This window comes from Stegostoma tigrinum, chromosome 3 (genome assembly GCF_030684315.1).
Source record: "Stegostoma tigrinum isolate sSteTig4 chromosome 3, sSteTig4.hap1, whole genome shotgun sequence".
NCBI classification, from domain to species: domain Eukaryota; kingdom Metazoa; phylum Chordata; class Chondrichthyes; order Orectolobiformes; family Stegostomatidae; genus Stegostoma; species Stegostoma tigrinum.
In genome coordinates, this window is record NC_081356.1 from 60,884,954 (window position 1) to 60,905,575 (window position 20,622).

At 42.0% G+C, this 20,622-nt stretch overlaps 1 protein-coding gene across 5 annotated transcripts in view; it reads left to right on the plus strand.

Moving 5' to 3' along the window:
* frmd3 (FERM domain containing 3) overlaps positions 1–20,622 on the plus strand; it is a 208,152-nt gene that overhangs the window by 143,304 nt on the left and 44,226 nt on the right. For all 5 annotated transcript variants that reach the window (XM_048527462.2, XM_048527463.2, XM_048527464.2 and 2 more), the window contains 2 exons: positions 11,342–11,430; positions 13,868–13,942. In XM_048527462.2, the coding sequence (XP_048383419.2) occupies positions 11,342–11,430; positions 13,868–13,942 (164 nt within the window). The remainder of the gene's footprint in view (positions 1–11,341; positions 11,431–13,867; positions 13,943–20,622) is intronic.

Consider the following 20,622-nt stretch of genomic DNA (forward strand, 5'->3'; position numbering starts at 1 on the left):
AGGTTAGCTGTGCAGAATGCAACCCATATAATGTGATAATGGGTTTAAGTTGTACATGAGAATGGATAACTGTACTAAACGCAACCCATGTTGTGAACAGACTGGGTATGGGGTGGGTAAAAAACATGGAAGATTGAAATCAGTTTCTGAAGATATTGAACTCATGTTTATGTTGGCTTTCACTGTGAGAGGTTTCAAATACAGGATGAGGGACGTTTTGCACTTAAACAGGGCCTTGGTGGGTTACATCTAGAATCTTTAGTGCAGTTTTGGTCAACTTTTCTGAGGAAGGATGCTCTTGCTTTTGAGGAGTGCAGTGAAGGTTTACCAGGCTAATTCTGGGGATGGTAGGACTGACATATGAAGAGAGATTGACTAGGTTAAGAGATAACAAGGTGTAGAGCTGGATGAATATAGCAGGCCAAGCAGCATCAGAGGAGCAGGAAAGCTGACGTTTTGGGTCGAGACCATTCTTCAGTCTCAGCCCGAAATGTCAGCTTTCCTGCTCGTCTGATGCTGCTTGGTCTGCCGTGTTCATCCAGTTCTACACCTCAGATTCTCCAGCATTGGCAGTTCCTACTATCTCTTGACTAGGTTAGGGTTGTTTTTGCTGGAGTACCGATGAATGAGGGGAGAATTGCATAGAGATTTACAAAATTTTAACAGGACCAGACGGGGTTGACACAGGCATGAAATTCCCAATGGTGGGTGTACCCAGTACCAGGGGTCACAGTCTGTGGATTCAGGGTAGACCGTTTAGGGTGGAGATGAGGAGACATTTCTTCCAAAGCCTGTGGAATTCATTACCACAGGAAGTAGTTGATGCCAAAACATTGAATGTAATCAAGAGGCAACTAGACATAACACTTGGGGTGAATGGGATCAAAGGTTATGGAAAGAATGCAGGATTAGACTATCGAGTTGGACGATCAGCCATGATTGTGATGAATGGCAGAGCGGGCTGGATGGCCTCCTCCTGTTCCCATCTTCTATGTTTTGTATGATTTTGCTAATGTCTGATTGTGAATCACTAGAAACTGTTAATTTTGGCATCAAGGCCTTTGGTAATTTTGAGTAATCATGATCTTAAACACGAGACTATTTTGCTCCTTTATGTGGCTACGACAATTAGGTCTTCTCATAGAGCTCCTGACTCTAAACCATACATGGACCCAATGAAATGAGTGTACCTGCTCTGATACCTGGTGAGCTATTTGCTGTGATAGCTGTTTCCTTGGACAGCGATTTTTCCTAGAGTCTGAAAGGGTAGTTATGTGGCTGTTGGGGTTGGGAATGACAATGCTGGGTTCTGAGGGAGGGGGAAAAAATACAGAAGCATACAAGAGAAAGGCTTGGAGACCTCAGTCACCACCATTGACATCTCTAGATATTCCACTAATAGTTCAACATGCAGCCAGGGTCAGACTGTCCTGCAAGATTTGAGGACCATCTTTGTAGTGAAAAATACCACCAGCGTTCTTCCTCACCCATCACTACCATTCTGCAAGATCTGCCACCAGACTATTTTTAAGGATGCCACCTCTGACAATGGAGTGGCATAGTAGCGCAGTGGTTAGCACTGCTGCCTCACAGAACCCGAACCCGAATTTGATTCCACGCTTTGGTGACTGGAGTTTGCACATTCTCCCTGTATCTGTATCGGCTTCCTGCAGCTGCTACAGTTTCGTCCCACAGCTCAAAGATGTGCAGATTAGGTGAATTGGCGATGCAAAATTGTGTCCAGAGATGTGCAGGCTACGTTGCTTAACCATGGGAAAGGCAGAATTACAGGATGGGGAGGGGACAGTGCATCTGGGTAGGATGCTCTTCAGAAGGTCTATGTGGACCCGATGAGTCAAATAGTCAGCTTCCACACTGTAGATTTCTTGATTCCATAGTCTTTACACCTGAATGGGGTGATTAACTGTCAACTAGATACTCAATAGATGTGATCTCCTTTTGATTTCTCCTCCACAGCTCATCTGACCCTCAGCAGTGCAATTCCACCCTGATCCTCTTCATCTTTTATGCATCCTGTGAGAACAAGAGGGAGAGGGTAATGTGTTGCACAGCACAGGGATTCTGTTCCACTCGGATTGAAATTGATTTCCTTGTATGGTTGATGCTATCTCAATGACCAGGGCACACATTTCTCCAAGGGTAGGAAACATTATGCACCTGTGACCCCAAAAACTTTAAATGTCTGTGATCCATGGGGAACACTCGGTTAAGAACACACTTATTTTGCCAGGACACAGCAAATTATAAGAATGCTTTTGGCACTGCACCCATGTATATAAGTGACCAGTTGACCACTTTCACAATCCCCATTCATACCTTCTTTGCTGTGATTGTATGACTCTTCTCTGTTCACGCCATGCACTAAAATCTTGAGCTGCCTATTAATGAACTGAAGGACTGGTATGCCCCTGCTTTCATGGCTGCGTCCACTATCAACCATCCTGTGACTGGGATTGATGAAATCCATTTATTAGTATGCGTGTATCGCATTATTAACTTGGCATGATGTTAAGGTGATAGTGTTTTGTGTTCTGAATGTCAGTATGTTTTCTTTTGTGGAGGCTTGGTAGCCTCACTGTGACTGTATGGGGGTACTAGGGTGGCATGCAATGTTACTGTGCAGCAACATGTTAAGGTGACAGACTTCCTTGAGGGCCATACATGCCTTAGCCTGAGGTTAGGCTGGGATTAACCATGGAATTGTTCAGTCTTTTATCTCTGCTGAGGTTCTGTAGTGAGTAGGAAGTTGTGAAGAGCTGTATAGAACCTGAGCTGGGCTGCTGTATCCCCTAGCACATCTATGCTGTGACCAGCTGTATGTCTGTTTGACAAGAGGAAGGTAGTTGAAGACAGCAGCAAAACACTGCTCTCAAGAAACCTCAGGGTTTCAGCTTCAAAGGCAGCAGATGAGGACAGCAGTAAGTCAGGCACTGGGTTGGGAGTTCACTGAAACCCTTTTCATACTGTGCCAACTTTCAAAGGGCAACAGTATGTTACTCAGCAATCTTACCAGCAATGGCTCACAGTTGACTCAGCTTCTGCAATGTCTGTAGCTTTCTTCTCACAGAACTTAGACCATAAGACCATAAGACATAGGAGTGGAAGTAAGGCCATTCAGCCCATCAAGTCCACTCCGCCATTTAAATCATGGCTGATGGGCATTTCAAATCCACTTCCCTGCACTCTCCCCGTAGCCCTTGATTCCTTCTGAGATCAAGAATTTGTCAGTCTCTGCCTTGAAGGCATCCAACGTCCTGGCCTCCACTGCACTCCGTGGCAATGAATTCCACAAGCCCACCACTGTTTTGGACTATCAAGATTGGTGGTGGAAGGACAGGTAGCAAATGCTGATAGTTATGGGTTTTTTTTGAGGATCCTACTATGCAGAACTAAAAACCTGCAGCTTTCTATATAATTGGCATTAATTATGTTTGACAACTTTACCTCAATTTTTTAAATTCACTTTTCCCGATTGTTCATCCTCCTACCTTCTTTAAATGTAGCAGCATTAGCTTTGTACAATTCTATTTTCACCTGTGTAATTCTGTTTTATTTTCTTATTTTTCTCCATACTTGTTACTTTTTGCAATCGTTAAGACCATAAGATACAGGAGCAGAAGTAGGCCATCTAACCCATTGAGTCTGTTCCGCCATTTATTGAGATCTTGGCTGATCTGTGATAAATCCTCAACTCTGCTTTCCTGCCTTTTCCCTGTAACCCTTGATTCCAGACTGCTCACCTTCAATTGTCTCTCCCAGCTGCTTTCAGCTGAAGGACTGACTGTTTTGTGCTCAAAAGTTGCAACCAGTGAAAAATGTTCATTTCCTTCACCATCAGCTGCAGGTAGAAACTGCCTAGTTTACTTCATTCCAATGAAACTCAGTTGTTCCTTTGACCTTGTAAGCTGTCATGAGTTCGATTGGATCCAGTTTTCATTGTCCCTGACAGAAACATAACCAAAAGGACTACAGCTCCCACAGGCTGTAATTATACAGCTTTCTCAAAACAGAAGATATCACCTGGAAACATCGTCTCCGCATCTGTAGTGACTCTGATGGGAACAGTGCATTGGGAACCAAGTGCCTCTACTCGACGAGCTGTATCAAAAATGTAAATGTTTTATTTGGTCAGCAAAATGGTCAATTTATTTCTTTATTACTGTTACCTAGGGCAACAGAGACTTTATATTCACTAGGTTTACATCAGTAAGCTTAAAACTGTCTTGTTTATTATATCAATAAAGCTATTACGTGCAATTAAACTTTACCCCCTTAATCCTAAAAATGCACAGTCACGTGACAGACAAGACAGGACGTCTCTGTAAAACACCCCAGTGGGGCTAAGGAAGCTCAAGCTCAAATGAAACAAAGAAGACTTTTCAAAGTTCAGTCGACTTCCTGTCATTGAGAACCTTTGAACCATTGAAATCCTGATATTTTGATTTTATCAGATGCTTACAATGTCAGCCAAGAGAGATCTTGACGGCTGTTTCTGCTTCTGCTTTAGAATAGAATAGAATAGCAACTTATTGTCACATGTATTTTTACAAAAAATGTAGTTTTATAAGTCACCATAGCGTGGTGCCTAAATTAATGACAGAAGTTATAAATAAGAAAAAAAATCAAAGTTCATCACAGTTCAATTAATGACTTCTGGGTTTGGGAGACGCTGGAAAACCGGGCTGAGACCGCCATGCTGAGACGAGACCTCCATGCTGGGCCATTGGAAGACTCAGAAGCCGTCTCCAAAGCAAGAATTAGACTCCATGTCAAGATGAGAATTCTGTGCTAGGACAAGAATGCCACTCAAGGCCAAGATCACCCCTCTTGGACTCGCCCGCCATACCGGGAGACTGCCCTGGCAGGCCTATACTGCTATTCTGGGCCATTGGAAGCCACCTTGTCACTAGGCCTGGACTGGGAGAAGACACCTTCCACCTTAAAAGAAAGTAAGGTATGCCAGAAAATATAGCAACTGCCATTCACACACTGTTGCTAGGCAACCTTCAAGTCAGGACCCCTTCCACTTGTTTGTCCAGTAACGAATAAATCTCATCTGTTATCTCTTCTCAAAAGCTTTGCTTTTTCAAAATCACTTGATTTGTTGTAAACAGTAAATGAACTATAACAGACTATAATCTCTGACTCTCCAGTACTTATTGCTGAATACAACTCCCAGAAATTACACAGTAAAAACCCATTTTAATCTGGAATGCCCGAACAGTTCCATATTCCAGTCTTTCGTAGACTCTTAATGTATACGTATTTCTAACACACGACTATCCCATGGCAGTTGGTCACCTGACAAGACGTGTTTCATATAAGTTTTCACAAGCCCGGCAGGATCGTTGAGGATATTGAGACCGACTGAGTCCATGATCCTGTCTCCCTCTATAAGCTCTTCAGGGTGTACAACAACAACTTATTATTATTTAACATAATAGCGAGTTTTGAGAAGATTTGTAGCTCAGGTTGAGGTTCTGGATGTGAGTTTGCTCGCTGAGCTGGAAGATTAGTTTTCAGACGTTTCGTCACCATTCTAGGTAACATCATCAGTGAGCCTCCGACGAAGCGCTGGTGTTATGTCCCGCTTTCTATTTATCTGGTTAGGTTTCCTAGGGTTGGTGATGTCATTTCCTGTTCTTTTTCTCAGAGGATGGCGGATTGGCTCCAAGTCAGTGTGTTTGTTGATGGAATTCCGGTTGGAATGCCATGCTTCTAGGAATTCTCGTGCATGTCTCTGTTTGGCTTGTCCTAGGATGGATGTGTTGTCCCAATCAAAGTGGTGTCCTTCCTTATCTGTATGTAAGGATACGAGTGATAGTGGGTCATGTCGTTTTGTGGCTAGTTGATGTTCATGTATCGTGGTGGCTAGCTTCCTGTCAGTTTGTCCAATGTAGTGTTTGTCACAGTTCTTGCAAGGTATTTTGTAGATGACGTTCGTTTTGCTTGTTGTCTGTATAGGGTCCTTTAAGTTCATTAGCTGCTGTTTTAGTGTGTTGGTGGGTTTGTGGGCTACCCTGATGCCAAGAGGTCCGAGTAGTCTGGCAGTCATTTCGGAAATGTCTTTGATGTAGGGGAGAGTGGTTATGGTTTCTGAGCCCGTTTTGTCTGTTTGTTTGGGTTTGTTGCTGAGAAATCGGCGGACTGTGTTCTTAGGGTACCCATTCTTTTTGAATACGCTGTATCGGTGATTTTCCTCTGCTCTGCGTAGTTCCTTTGTGCTGCAGTGTGTGGTGGCTCATTGGAATAATGTTCTAATGCAGCTTCGTTTGTGGGTGTTGGGATGGTTGCTCCTGTAGTTCAGTATTTGGTCCGTATGTGTTGTTTTCCTGTAGACGCTGGTTTGAAGTTCCCCATTGGCTGTTCGCTCTACTGTGACATCTAGGAATGGCAGTTTGTTGTTGTTTTCCTCCTCTTTTGTGAATGTTATGCCAGTAAAGGGTATTATTGATGGTCTTGAATGTTTCCTCTAATTTGTTTTGTTTAGTGATGACAAAGGTGTCATCCACGTAGCGGACCCAAAGTTTGGGTTGGATGATTGGCAGAGCTGTTTGTTCGAGTCTCTGCATTACTGCCTCTGCTAAGAACCCTGATATCGGAGATCCCATGGGTGTACCGTTGGTTTGTCTGTAGGTTTTGTTATTGAAAGTGAAGTGGGTGGTGTGGCATAGGTCCACTAGCTTGATGATGTTGTCCTTGCTGATGAGGTTGGTGGTGTCTGGTGTATGTGTCTTCTGTTCTTCTAATAGTGTCATCAGTGTTTCTTTGGCCAGGTTGATGTTGATGGATGTGAACAGGGCTGTTACGTCAAAGGAGACCATTATTTCATCCTCTTCTATCTTGGTGTCTTTGATGGTGTTCAGGAATTCTTGGGTGGAGCGAATGGAGTGGTGGGAGTCTTCTACTAGGTGTTTTAGTCTTTGGTGTAGTTCCTTGGCTAATCTGTAGGTTGGTGTTCCAGGTAGCGACACTATGGGCCTGAGGGGGGCTTCTGGTTTGTGAATTTTTTGTAGTCCGTAGAAGCGTGGTGTGTTGGATCCATCTGGTTTCATTTTTTGGAAGTCTCTCTTGTTTAATTCTCCAGATTTTTGAAGTTTCTTGAGTAAGGCTGTGATTCGGTTCTCCAGTTGTGGGGTCGGGTCTATCGCCACCTGTTGGTAAGTGTCGGTATCTGCAAGCAGTGCATTCGCCTTCTCAATGTAGTCTGTTCGGTTTAAGATGACTGTCAAGCGTCCTTTGTCTGCAGGTAGGATAACGATGTTTTTATCTTTTTTGAGTCCTTTTAGGGCTTTCCTTTCTTGTGTATTGAGTGTGTTTTCTTCCTTTTTCCTGCTTAATGTTGGTGCGACTGTCTGTCTGATGGTTTGCTGGGTTTCTTCTGGAGTTTGTTGTCTTTCAGTGTTGCTTCTAACGCTGCGAAGAAATCTTTCTTGTCCGCATCCTGGAAGTTGTAATTTAATCTTCTTACTAAGACGACTTTTTCAGTGTCTGTTAATGGTTGGTCAGATAAGTTTTTTATCATAACACCAGCGCTTCGTCGGAGGCTCACTGATGATGTTACCTAGAATGGTGACGAAACGTCTGAAAACTAACCTTCTAGCTCAGCGAGCAAACTCACATCCAGAATTTAACATAATGAATCATTCCAAGATGCTTCACAGGAGCATTAAAATAAAGTCACCTATCCAAATGAGGCACTGTTAAATTGAATGACCAGTTGGTCAAAGAGGTAGATTTTAAAAGCATCATAAAAGAGGAAAATTAGGAATGGAGGCAGAGAGGTCAAGATCTTGGAACCAAACAGTTGAATGCCAGGCCTCTGATAATGGAACATTTATGATTAGGAATGCACAAGAGTCCTGAATCAAAGCATCTTAGTGTTATGGGCTTTGTGAGATTACAGAGTTAGGAAAGTAGAGTGATGTGAAAACAAGGGTGAGAATTTGAAAGTCAAGGTGTTGTTTTGGAGCTAATGCAAGTCAACAAGACCTGATAGAACAGGATTTACTATGTGACAAGACTCGAACAAAATGTTTTGGATGATGTTAAGCTTACAGAAGTAAGAATTGGGCAGACCAATTGTTTGAAGTATTGGATATGATAAATATAAGGAGAGGGGAATTATTAATGGGATTAACAACCTTGAAAGTGGATAAATCACAGGATCAAATGAAATGTGAAAAGAAGTTAGGGAAGAAAGGCAGAAGGCCTGATCATCTTTTTCCAGTCCTCATTGGGTATAGATCAGAGATTTGGAACACTGCTGGTGTTGTATGTTTGTATAAAAAGGGAGTGAGGGATAGACCAATTAATCACAGACCGTCAGGCAAAATAACCTATCACCTAGAAGGATATGGATTAATTAAGGAATGTCAGAATGGATTCAGGGAAAATTGTATCTATGTAATTGGATTGAATATTTTGAAGGGGAATTGATGAGAGGAGTGCAATTGAGGTGGTCTATGTGGACTTTAGCAAGGCCTTTGACAAGGCACCACATGACAGATTTGTTAAAAAAATTTAAACCCAAGTGGGTTCCAAGGGAATCTAGCAAGCAAGTTAGGTGCAAAATTGGCTCAGAGACAGGAAATGAGGGGTAATTACTGATGGATGCCTTTGCCACTGTATGGCTGTTTCCAGTAATGTGCTGAAGGGATCAGTACTAGTGAATGCTTCGTGTGGTGTATATTAATGATTTAGATATAAGTGTATGGGGCATTGTCAAGAAACTTGCAGATGAATCAAAATAGATGCGTCATTGTTAGTGAGGAGGGTAGTCTTAAAAATAGAAAGATATCAATGGACTGGTCAGGCAGATAGAAAAGCACAAATGGAATTCAATCCAGAAACATTTGAAATGATGTATTTGAGTAAACTGAACAACGCAATGGAATCTACATTTAATGGAGAATATTGAGTGTCGAGGAAGTGAGAGACCTAAATGAATGTCCACAGATCTCTAATGATCATAAGATAGCTTGATAAGTTGTTTAAGAAATATGGAATTTTTAACTTTTTTAAAAAATGGAATAACTTTATTTGTAGAATATTCCTGAGTTGAGCTAAGTTTATTTCTCACTGATTTGTTCTGTCAAGCTGCTGATGATGTCAGAATCAGCAGGATGAATGATAGTCAGTGTGCATACTTTGTAGTATTTACCACAAGCTTTACCAAGTTAAATGTTGTTGCTACTAAAATGGCGCAGACCAATCTTGGCTAACATAGCATAATACTCAATCTCCAACTTCCTCAAGGCTGAACAGTTGTTGGCAAGAATAATCAGCTTGACTTTGCCTTGATGAATCATCTTCAAAATCTCTGTAGCTTAGCACTTATTTGCAACTTCTCATAACCAGCTGGAGCCTGGGGTTGATGGACTTCAAAACATTTTTGTCTCCTTGACTTCCACCATCTTTGTCTGCCTGGCTGCCTGCTTGCCTGTGTTTGCTGAGCCTGAGGGGTGGTGTGAGTGAGGGGGAGGAGAGGAGAGTTGTGATTGAAATGTACAGAATAGTGAAGGAATGGATAAGATGGATGGAAAGGGGCTATTCACCTGAGCAAAGTGACAGGGGCCTAGGTTTAAAGTGAATGACATGATGAGCCAAATAGCCCTTCTCTGAATCATTAAAGATTTGATGATTCTGTGAAGTCTTGATCGTTCTCCACTTCCTTCTCTGGGTTTTGGTGGTTGTGCCTTCTCTGTCTAGGCCTTAAGTTCTGCAAGTCATTCTTAAGTTTCCTTACTTTTTTACTTCTCTGTCCTCCTTTAAGGCGCTCTTTTTTAAAAAAAACCTACCTTTATGATCTATCACCTGTAGTAATGTCTTCCCAGCTCAGATTATGCTCCTTTGAAGCATCTTAGAATATTTTTATAATTGCCAATAGCAATTAAGGATTTGTGGAAGAATATGTAAAAAGTAATGTTGCCTGAGACTCAAATAAGGCCATTTACAGTACTTCCTCCAGAGCAGTTAGGGCCAGGAAATAATAGTATGAACAAAGATAAATTTATTTGCTACATAGGTAACAAAAATGAAAGAACTTGCATTTTGGTAGAATCTCTCAGAACCCCAAGACATCTCAAAATACCAATATCAGCAATTGAAGTACTTTTTGAAGAGTAGTCACACTTGTGGGTAAGAAGAGCCACCAATTTTAACATGCTAAGAAGTTTTCACAAGCGGCATTTAGGTACATGACCGGTTAATCTGCTTATTAGTAATGTTTGGTTGAAGGCCGGGACGCTGAAATAATTTTTTCTTTTCCTTACTGTTTTGGGAATTTTTTTTACATCTACACTGGAAGATCCTGGAACTTTGGTTTACTGTCTCATCCAGAGGAGTTTAAGTAGTTGATATCTTGCAGTTCTTTAGAGAACTTTTTAAGCAAAGTTTAAAACTTCTAGAGAATGTTCAAAATGCAGATTCATTATTTTGTTTTTAAACTTATTGTTGATTATTAATTTGTACCTAAACAGCCACAGATATTGGAAGATGATAAACATAAACTAATAATTGTAAACAGACAGATCTTTTAACGATTGCCTTAGCTAGCTTTTTATCACTTCTTAATTGTTCTTGTTTCTTCCTCTGTTCCTGTTTCTCTGGCAGTAGCTTCTGAATGAAGCTTTCCCTGATTTGATCTTCCTTCTCTTCATGAGTGAGACATTCTACCCTCAAATTACCAATCTGCTCTTATTGATCTTCACCAGATTTGCATTGTTGAAGTGACATGTCCCTATACTCTGTCTTTCCCAATGTCTCATTGGGTGACATCCTGTGGCCTGGTAATGCATTGTATAAGCCAAGAGGTTATTGGACTAGGTCCCAGGTTTGTGCTGCCCTTCATGCAACAGTAACAGAGCACAATAACTGGCTTCAGAGCCTACTGGCAGGTGCAAAGTATAAGCGAAGGATGTCAATTCTAATTTCTAAAGATGTGACCCTGCTGAAGAGTACAACTGTGTAAATATTTGGTTGAGTACATTACCCTCAAGTCCCACGTGATCAAATACCCATCTAAAGCCTGCTAACAAAGGACATATATGAAGCATCAATACTTTGAAAGATGGCCATACTGATAGGTAATAACTTTACTTATTTTTTAAAAATTCCCTTATGGAGCGTGGGCATCACTGGTTGGCCAGCATTCACTGCCCATCCCTGTTGCTCTTCAGAAGATAATGGTGAGCTGTTTACTCGAACTGCTGCAGTTCATCTGCTGTAGGTAGACCTACAATACCATTATATGCCTTATATTTTTGTTATATGTATTTTTAGACACCAGTTTAATAATATTTTTGTTTCACATTCTTAGAAGAAAACTGTACTGACCTACCATACATCAACGCCAGCTGCTTGCAAGCATCTTTGGAAATGTGGTGTGGAGAACCAAGCTTTTTACAAGTGAGTTTTGAATACTGAGATGTTTTTATGGAAAACTGATGAAAATGATACAAAAACTGAAAATGTTGGAAATACTCAGCAGGTCTAGCAGTATCTCTGGAGAGAATAAAGAGTTAATATTTTATGTCTGTGATCTTTCATCAGAAGGTCATTGACCTGAAACATTAACTTTGTCTCTAACGTTAGGCATGCTACCAGACTTACAAAATATTTGCTGTACTCTGTCTTTATTCCCGATTTCCAGCATTTGTGGTATATGAATTTATATTGATCAATTTGATAAACTTTTCTCAAATTATACATTTCCCATACATTTCGTCCCTCTAAATTTGTCATGATTACTTGTAGTTTAAAATAATGCACATAATTTTATATGCTGTTTAAAATTGTTTGTAATGTTCAGTTTTAATAGTTTTATTGCCTAATAGAGTGATGAATATTTAAGTCTTTATATAAATACCAAAAGAAACCTTTCTGACGAAGGGTCACCAGACCCGAAACGTTAAACTGTTTTTTCTTTCACAGATGCTGCCAGACCTGCTGAGCTTTTCCACAACTTTGTTTTTGTATTTAATGTATATGCCACTTTTGATTTTTCTTTTGATATAATATGTCTAGGAAGAGAGGGATTTGGCAAAGTATGGTTATGTTGAATGCTTTTATTTGATGCTAACTCAAAATGGCCTGAAGAACTGGTCATAGAAATAATACAAGCATATAAACAAATGAATTAGGAACAGAAGTAGGTTGATTGGCATTTCAAGCCTGCTCCACCATTCAATAAACCCATGGCTGATCTGATTACTCCATATTCCTGCCTACCTTTGATAAACCTTCACCCCTTGTGTATCAAGAATCTACTCATTTCTGACTTAAAAATACTGACAGACTCTGCTTCCACTTCCTTTAGAGAGTTCCAAAGACTCAAAACGCATGGTGAGAAAAATATTATCATTTCTGTCATGAATAGACAATTCCTTATTTTCAAACAGAGATCCTTGGTTCTACGTTCTTCCACAAGAGTAAACATATCTTGCCAATCTATGCTGCCACAACTCCTCAGAATTTTACACATTTCAATAAAGTTGCTTCTTGCTTTTCTAAACTCCAGCAGATACAAGCCTAACCTGTCCAATTTTCCTCATAAAATAATCCACCCAATCCAGATATTGGTCTAGTGCCAGATATTAGTTTTGTAAACCTTCCTTGAACAGTGTTTATCCTTCCTTAAATGATGTGACCCATGTTGTACACAGAACTCCAAATGTGATCTCACCAATGCATTGTTAACTGAAACATAACCTCATCTGCCATATCCTTATTATTCATTATTAATTCTCCAGATTCACTTTCAAAGGACTGATGTTTCTTTCTTGACTCTGCCTTCTAAAATATCTGTAGAAACTGTTACTATCTGTTTTTATATTCCTAGTTAGTTTTCTGACATATTTTTTTTTCCTTCTTTGTCAATATTTTCATTAATCGCTTTTTAAAAAATATTCCATCCAATCTTATGAGCTACCACCCATTTTTATGTTACTATGTTTTTTATTTAAGTTTTTATTTAACCATGGATAATGGGTCACTCTTGGAATTTTTCTTTGTCACTTGCATAAACTGTTAAAAAAGGACAGCCTTGATCCTTGTGACACGAGTCATTACATCTCTGTAATCAGAACACGAGGCACTACATTTTTAAGATTTATATATACTTCCATTCTAAATCGTTCCGTTAATTGTCTGCCACTGTATCTCCATTGACCTATCCCTTAACCTAATTTTTCTGTTCACTTTAGCTAGCTCTGCTTTCATGTCCCTATAATTGCCCTAATTTAAGTATGAAATACTAATCTTTGATCAACTCTTCTTTCCCTGTCACTGAATGTGAAATGCTGTAAGATTATGATTACAAGTATTTGTAAATGTTATTTCAAACAAAAAAACAAGTCCAGTGTTCATCACCTAAACAGTGTGTGGCCCTTCAATTGTATTGTTGTTCCATAAACGTTTGTTTGGCAGATGTGAACTCATGGCAGAGGAGACTAGAATCTCCCAAAACCTGCTGATTTAGATTCTCTTTCAGAGATTCGGACATGCTAGCATTCCATAGTGGTATTCCATTCTGAAGAAGAATCATATCAGTTTCAAACAGATCCCTTTCTCTCTCTACGAAAGCAGCCGGATTTAGTGCAGTTCTCCAGTACTTTCTATTTTTAATTCAGATACCCAGCTTCCAGAGTATTCTCTTTTCATTATATTAGCATTCATATCTTGGAATTGAAATTGTTTGGCCCGCCCAGCTTAAGAAGACAAAAACAGAATGAGTAAATCTAGGCCATGAAGTAATACCTAATATTTTATGTGGATGTAAATTTGCTTTGTAGTCCTTTTATCAAAATGCGAATTACACTGAATACTATATTTTTCGTATCTCTAGGTATGAAAAATCCAGTCAGATCAAGACTGTTTCCAGCAGCAACATCTTTTTTAAAGGCAGGAGGTTTCGTTTCAGGTAGGTCTTTCTATCAAAAAATTCTCTGCCTTATTATTTTGCCTAAAGTTTATTAATACACTGAGCAACATTTTTTATATAATAACGTGGAGGCTAACCATAAATGCAGTGGCTAAACCATTTGTATTCTAATTCTAACCACCAAGCCCAATTCCCTGAGTTGTCTGAGAACAGAATCTATAGATTTGCCTTCAGATCAAAGTACTCAGTTTGCATTTAAGTAACCGGTGCACAACTTTTAAGGCTTACATTCAGGAATCACCAATTAACTTGAAAAGGGACCAAGTTCAAAAGTGATTTTAAAGTAGTTTTGTGAGAAGCAATTTTTTAAAAAAAAATGAACATAACTAGTGACCAATGACAGCTGAGAATAGTTTAACAACCCTGGAGGACAGATGTATGAATGGTACTGAGTGAGAGTTGATACCTGTGGCTAGTGGTGGTAGCCTTCTGTTGCCAGCGTTAGGAGGCTCTTGCCCAGATCTTCCACTATAAACCTTCTTACAGTCGATGAATACCCAACCAAAAATACCATCACTCTCTGTTTCTTATCTCTCAGCCAATTTTGTATCCATTTTGCTATCGTCTTTTTTATTGTCTGATCTATCACTTTCCTCATAAGTTTGTTATGTAGTGGTTGCCTTTTTGAAGTTCCATGTACATCACATCAATAGCCCTCATTAACCCTCTCTGTCACCTCTTCTAAAAAATCTCCAGTAAGTTAGAGATGATCTTTCCTTGACAAGATAATAAAGTGTGAAGCTGGATGAACACAGCAGGCCAAGCAACATCTCAGGAGCACAAAAGCTGATGTTTCGGGCCCAGACCCTTCATCAGAGAGGGGTTGGGGTGAGGGTTCTGGAATAAATAGGGAGAGAGGGGGAGGTGGACCGAAGATGGAGAGAAAAGAAGATAGGTGGAGAGGAGAGTATAGGTGGGGAGGTAGGGAGGGGATAGGTCAGTCCAGGGACGACGGACAGGTCAAGGAGGTGGGATGGGGTTAGTAGGTAGAAAATGGAGGTGCGGCTTGGGGTGGGAGGAAGGGATGGGTGAGAGGAAGAACAGGTTAGGGAGGCAGAGACAGGCTGGGCTGGTTTTGGGATGCAGTGGGGGGAGGGGACGAACTGGGCTGGTTTTGCGATGCGGTGGGGGAAGGAGAGATTTTGAAGCTGGTGAAGTCCACATTGACACGATTGAGCCGCAGGGATCCCAGGCGGAATATGAGTTGCTGTTTCTGCAACCTTCAGGTGGCATCATTGTGGCACTGCAGGAGGCCCATTATGGACATGTCATCTAAAGAATGGGAGGGGGAGTGGAAATAGTTCGCGACTGGGAGGTGCAGTTGTTTATTACAAACCGAGCGGAGGTGTTCTGCAAAGTGGTCCCCAAGCCTCCGCTTGGTTTCCCCAATGTAGAGGAAGCCACACCGGGTACAATGGATACAATATACCACATTGGCAGATGTGTAGGTGAACCTCTACTTAATATGGAAAGTCATCTTGGGGCCTGGGATAGGGATGAGGCAGGAGGTGTGGGGGAAAGTGTAGCACTTCCTGCGGTTGCAGGGGAAGGTGCCGGGTGTGGTGGGGTTGGAGGGCAGTGTGGAGTGAACAAGGGAGTCACGGAGAGAATGGTCTCTCCGGAAAGCAGACAAGGGTGGGGATGGAAAAATGTCTTGGGTGGTGGTGTCGGATTGTAGATGGCGGAAGTGTCGGAGGATGATGCGTTGTATCCGGAGGTTGGTGGGGTGGTGTGTGAGAACGAGGGGGATCCTCTTTGGGCGGTTGTGGTGGGGGCGGGGTGTGAGGGATGTGTTGCGGGAAATGTGGGAGACGCGGTCAAGGGCGTTCTCGACCACTGCGGGGGGAAAGTTGCGGTCCTTGAAGAACTTGGACATCTGGGATGTGCGGCAGTGGAATGCCTCATCCTGGGAGCAGATGCGGCGGAGGCGGAGGAATTGGGAATAGGGGATGGAATTTTTGCAGGAGGGTGGGTGGGAGGAGGTGTATTCTAGGTAGCTGTGGGAGTCGGTGGGCTTGAAAATGGACATCAGTTACAAGCTGGTTGCCTGAGATGGAGACTGAGAGGTCCAGGAAGGTGAGGGATGTGTTGGAGATGGCCCAGGTGAACTTGAGGTTGGGGTGGAAGGTGTTGGTGAAGTGGATGAACTGTTCGTACTCCTCTGGGGAGCAAGAGGCGGCGCCGATACAGTCATCAATGTAACAGAGGAAGAGGTGGGGTTTGGGGCCTGTGTAGGTGCGGAAGAGGGACTGTTCCACGTAACCTACAAAGAGGCAGGCATAGCTGGGGCCCATGCTGGTGCCCATGGCCACCCCCTTAGTCTGTAGGAAGTGGGAGGAATCGAAAGAGAAGTTGTAGAAGATCCGCTCTGACCTTTCTGAATCAATCCACATTTTTCCTCGTGGCTACCTCCCTAGTTCCAGAGTCAAGGATGTCTTGAAACAATTGAAGTATTTCGTCAAAGTGGAGGGTGAGAAGTGGAAAAAAGTACACGCAGTTAATAATGACAAAATTAGGGAAAGGGTTGAGACTTTGTAGAGTGAATGTATGAAGTTAGGTAGAAGGTTAAAATGCAGAAGTTCAAAGGTAGTAATCTCTGGATTACTCCCAGTGCTGCGTGCTAGTGGAAGTAAGAATAAAAAGATAGTGCAGATAAATTAATGGCTGAGGAGATGGTGCAGTGGGCAAGGATTCAGATTTTTCGATCGCTGCGACCTCTTTTGGGGCAGAGGTAACCTATACAAGAGGGATAGGTTGTACTTGGAGAGGGACTAATATCCTGGTGGGGAGATTTGGTAGAGCTACTTGAGCGGGTTTAAATTAGGGTGGGATGGTGGGGGTGTTACTCTAATTAGGAGTGAGAGTAGAAAGACAGGTGAGGATGGTTCTCAGTTGGAAAAAGCAAGTTGATTAGAAGATTCAGGCAAGAACAAGTCAGAGAATGAGGTAACTGAAAAAAATTAAACCACTTTTTTTTTATTTTGGTGGGACAGCACATCAGTGATGTTGATCACAACTCCCTGACCTTTACTATAGTCATGGAGAGGGATAGGAGCAGACGGTACGGGAAAGTATTTAATTGGGCGAGAGGGAATTACAATAATATTAGGCAAGAACTATGGAGCACCAACTGGGGTCAGATGTTCTCAGGGAAATGCATGATTAAAATGTGGAGGTTGTTTAGGGATTAGTTGCTACAAGTACTGGATAGGTTTGTCTCACTGAGGTAAGGAAAGGATGGTAAAGTGAAGGAACCTTGGATGACAAGACACGTTGAGCACCTAGTCAAGAAGAAGAAAGAAGCTTACTTAAGGTTGAGCAAGCAAGGATTGGACAGGGCTCTAGAGGTCTCCAAGGTAGCCACGAAGGAACTGAAGAATGGACCGAGGAGAGCTAGAAGTGGATATGAGAAAACCTTGGTGGGTAGGATCAAGAAAAACTCCAAGGCTTTGTATACTTATGTGAGGAATAAGAGGATGGCCAAAGTGAGGGTAGGGCTAATCAGGGATAGTGGAGGGAACTTATGTACAGAGTCAGAGGAGATCCTTAATGAATACTTTGCTTCAATATTCATCAGTGAGAGGGACCTTGATGTTTGTGAGGACAACATGAAACAGGCAGATATGCTCGAACAGATTGATGTTCGGAAGGAGGATGTGCTAGAAATTTTGAAAAAGAAGGATAGATAAGTCCCCTGGGCCAGACAGAATATACGCAAGGTTTCTATGGGAAGTGCGAGGGAAGAGATTGCTGCCCCTTTGGCAATGATCTTTGTATCCTTGCTATCCACTAGAGTAGTACCAGAAGATTGGAAGTTGGCAAACATCATTCCCTTGTTCAAGAAAGGGAATAGGGATAATCCTAGAAATTACAGACCAGTTAGTCTTACTTATGAGGTGGGCAAATTATTGGAGAGGATTCTGAGAGATAGTATTTATAATTATTTGGAAAAGCACTGTTTGATTAGAAAGTGTCAGCATGGCTTTGTGAGGGGTAAGTCATGCCTCACAAGCCTTATTGAATTCTTTGAGGATGTGATAAAACACATTGATGAAGGTAGAGCATTGGATGTGGAGTATATGGATTTTAGCAAGGCACTTGATAAGGTTCCATATGGTAGGCTCATTCAGAAAGTAAAGAGGCATGGGATTCAGGGAAATTTAGCTGTCTGGATTCAAAATTGGCTGTCAAATAGAAGATAGAGTGTGGTAGTCGAAAGAAAGTATTCAGCCTGGAGATTGGTGACCAGTGTGTTCTGCAAGGATCTGTTCTGGGACACCTCTTTGTGATCTTTATAAGTGACTTGGATGTGGAAGGGAAAGGGTGGGTTCGTGAGTTTGCTGAAGACACGAAGGTTGGTGGAGTTGTGGAGGGTGTGGAGGGCTGTTGTAGGTTGCAGCGGGACATTGACAGGATGCAGAGCTAGGCAAAGAAATGGCAGATGGAATTCAGCTCAGAAAAGTGTGAAGTGATTCATTTTGGAAGGTTGAATTTGAATGCAGAATACAGGGTTAATGGCAAGATTCTCGGCAGTGTGGAGGAACAGAGGGATTTTGGGGTTCACGTCCATAGATCCCACAAAGTTGCTGTCCAAGTTGATAGGGTTGTAAAGGAGGTGTCTGGTGTGTTGGCTTTCATTGGCATGGGAATTGACGATAAGAGCCGTGCGGTTATGCTGCAGCTGTAAGACTCTGGTTAGAGCACACTTAGAATATTGTGTTCTTTTCCGGTCACCTCATTACAGGAAAGATGTTCTGGATGTGAGTTTGCTCGCTGAGCTGGAAGGTTAGTTTTCAGACGTTTCGTCACCATTCTAGGTAACATCATCAGTGAGCCTCCGACGAAGCGCTGGTGTTATGTCCCGCTTCCTATTTATCTGGTTAGGTTTCCTTGGGTTGGTGATGTCATTTCCTGTGTTGGTGATGTCATTTCCTGTTCTTTTTCTCAGGGGATGGTAGATTGGCTCCAAATCAATGTGTTTGTTGTTGGAGTTCCGGTTGGAATGCCATGCTTCTAGGAATTCTCGTGCGTGTCTCTGTTTGGCTTGTCCTAGGATGGATGTGTTGTCCCAATCAAAGTGGTGTCCTTCCTCATCTGTATGTAAGGATACGAGTGATAGTGAGCCATGTCGTTTTGTGGCTCGTTGATGTTCATGTATCCTGGTGGCTAGCTTGGTGGAAAGCTAGCCTTTGACCAGTGGTGTTCCGCAGGGATTGGTGATGGGACCACTTCTGTTTGTCATTTATGTAAACAGTTTGGATGAGAATTAAGGAGGCATTGTTAGTACATTTGCGGATGACATCAAAATTGTTGGTGTAGTTGACAGTGAAGAAGTTAATCTGAGATTACAAAGGGATCTTCATCAATTAGGTCAGTTAGGCTAAGGAATCACAGATAGAGTTTGATTTGGATAAATGCAAGGTATTGCATTTTGATAAACAAGGACAGGACTTAACCACTTAATGGTAGGACCCTGGGTAGTGCTGTGAGACGTAGGGGTTCAAGTACGTAGTTCTTTGGATAGGTACATGTATAGGAAAAGCTTGGAGGGATATGAGCCAAATGCAGGCAAGTGGGACTAGTTGAGTTTGGGAAATCTGGTCGGCATGGATGAGTTGGACTGATGTGTCTGTTTCTGTGCTGTATGATTCTATGTGTCTATGACTCTAAGACTGTAAATACTACTTTCTAAAAGTATTCCCCACCAACAAAATTGCTGCTGTTTTTTGAACTGGGAAGCCTCTAATTTGGTCCTTTTGTTGCTTTAATTTTGGCTTTGCTCTAGCCTCAGGTCTGTGCGCTCAGTTTAAGTTGCCTTTGTGGCCCTTGATTTCCCATGCTGAAGTCATGTCTCATGGTATCCGCCAGCTGTGGTGGTAACGGTTAATTAGGAGATAAGTACTACTTTCCAGCGTGTGTTCTATTTTGTTCCTTGAGGTTTTTACGGTTATTCCTAGCCCACTGGCGACCCTAACTTTGCTCATGGGGTTTCCGATTACTGTTCTTGCCCCAGATAAACCCTGACTTAGGGCACTTCCTACAGACCACCACCAAACAGTGCAGTGTGCATTTGCTTAGGAGTTACTAGTTCTCCTGCTCTGTGGAGTTCCTAATTATCCTCTTATTTTATTCATTTGTGAGACATAGACCTCGCTGTCTGGCCAGCATTTATTGCCTGTCACTGGTTGGCTTTGCGAACATGGTGGTGAGCTGCCTTCTTAAACTGTTACAGTACTCTATGGCGTAGGTACAGCCATTATGCCATTAGGGAGGGAATTCCAGGATTTTGACTCCATTATAGTGAAGGAACGGTGATATATTTCCAAATCAGAATGATGAATTGCTTGGAGGGGAACTTGAAGCTGGTGGCATTCCCATGCATATGCTGCCCTCAACCTTCTAGATGGAAATGATTATGGGTTTGGAAGGTGCGGTCTAAGGACCCTTGGTGAGTTGTGCACTGCATCTTGTAGATGCACACTGCTGTTACTGAGTCTCATTGATGGAGAGGGTGGAAACTTGTGGATGACTTTATGACAGAGGGATGTTGATTTGTGAAACAGCTGAAGATAGTTAGGCCTAGGACACTACCCTGACAACTCCTGCAGAGATATCCTGAAGTTGACATACTGACCTCAAACAATGACAACCATCTTCCT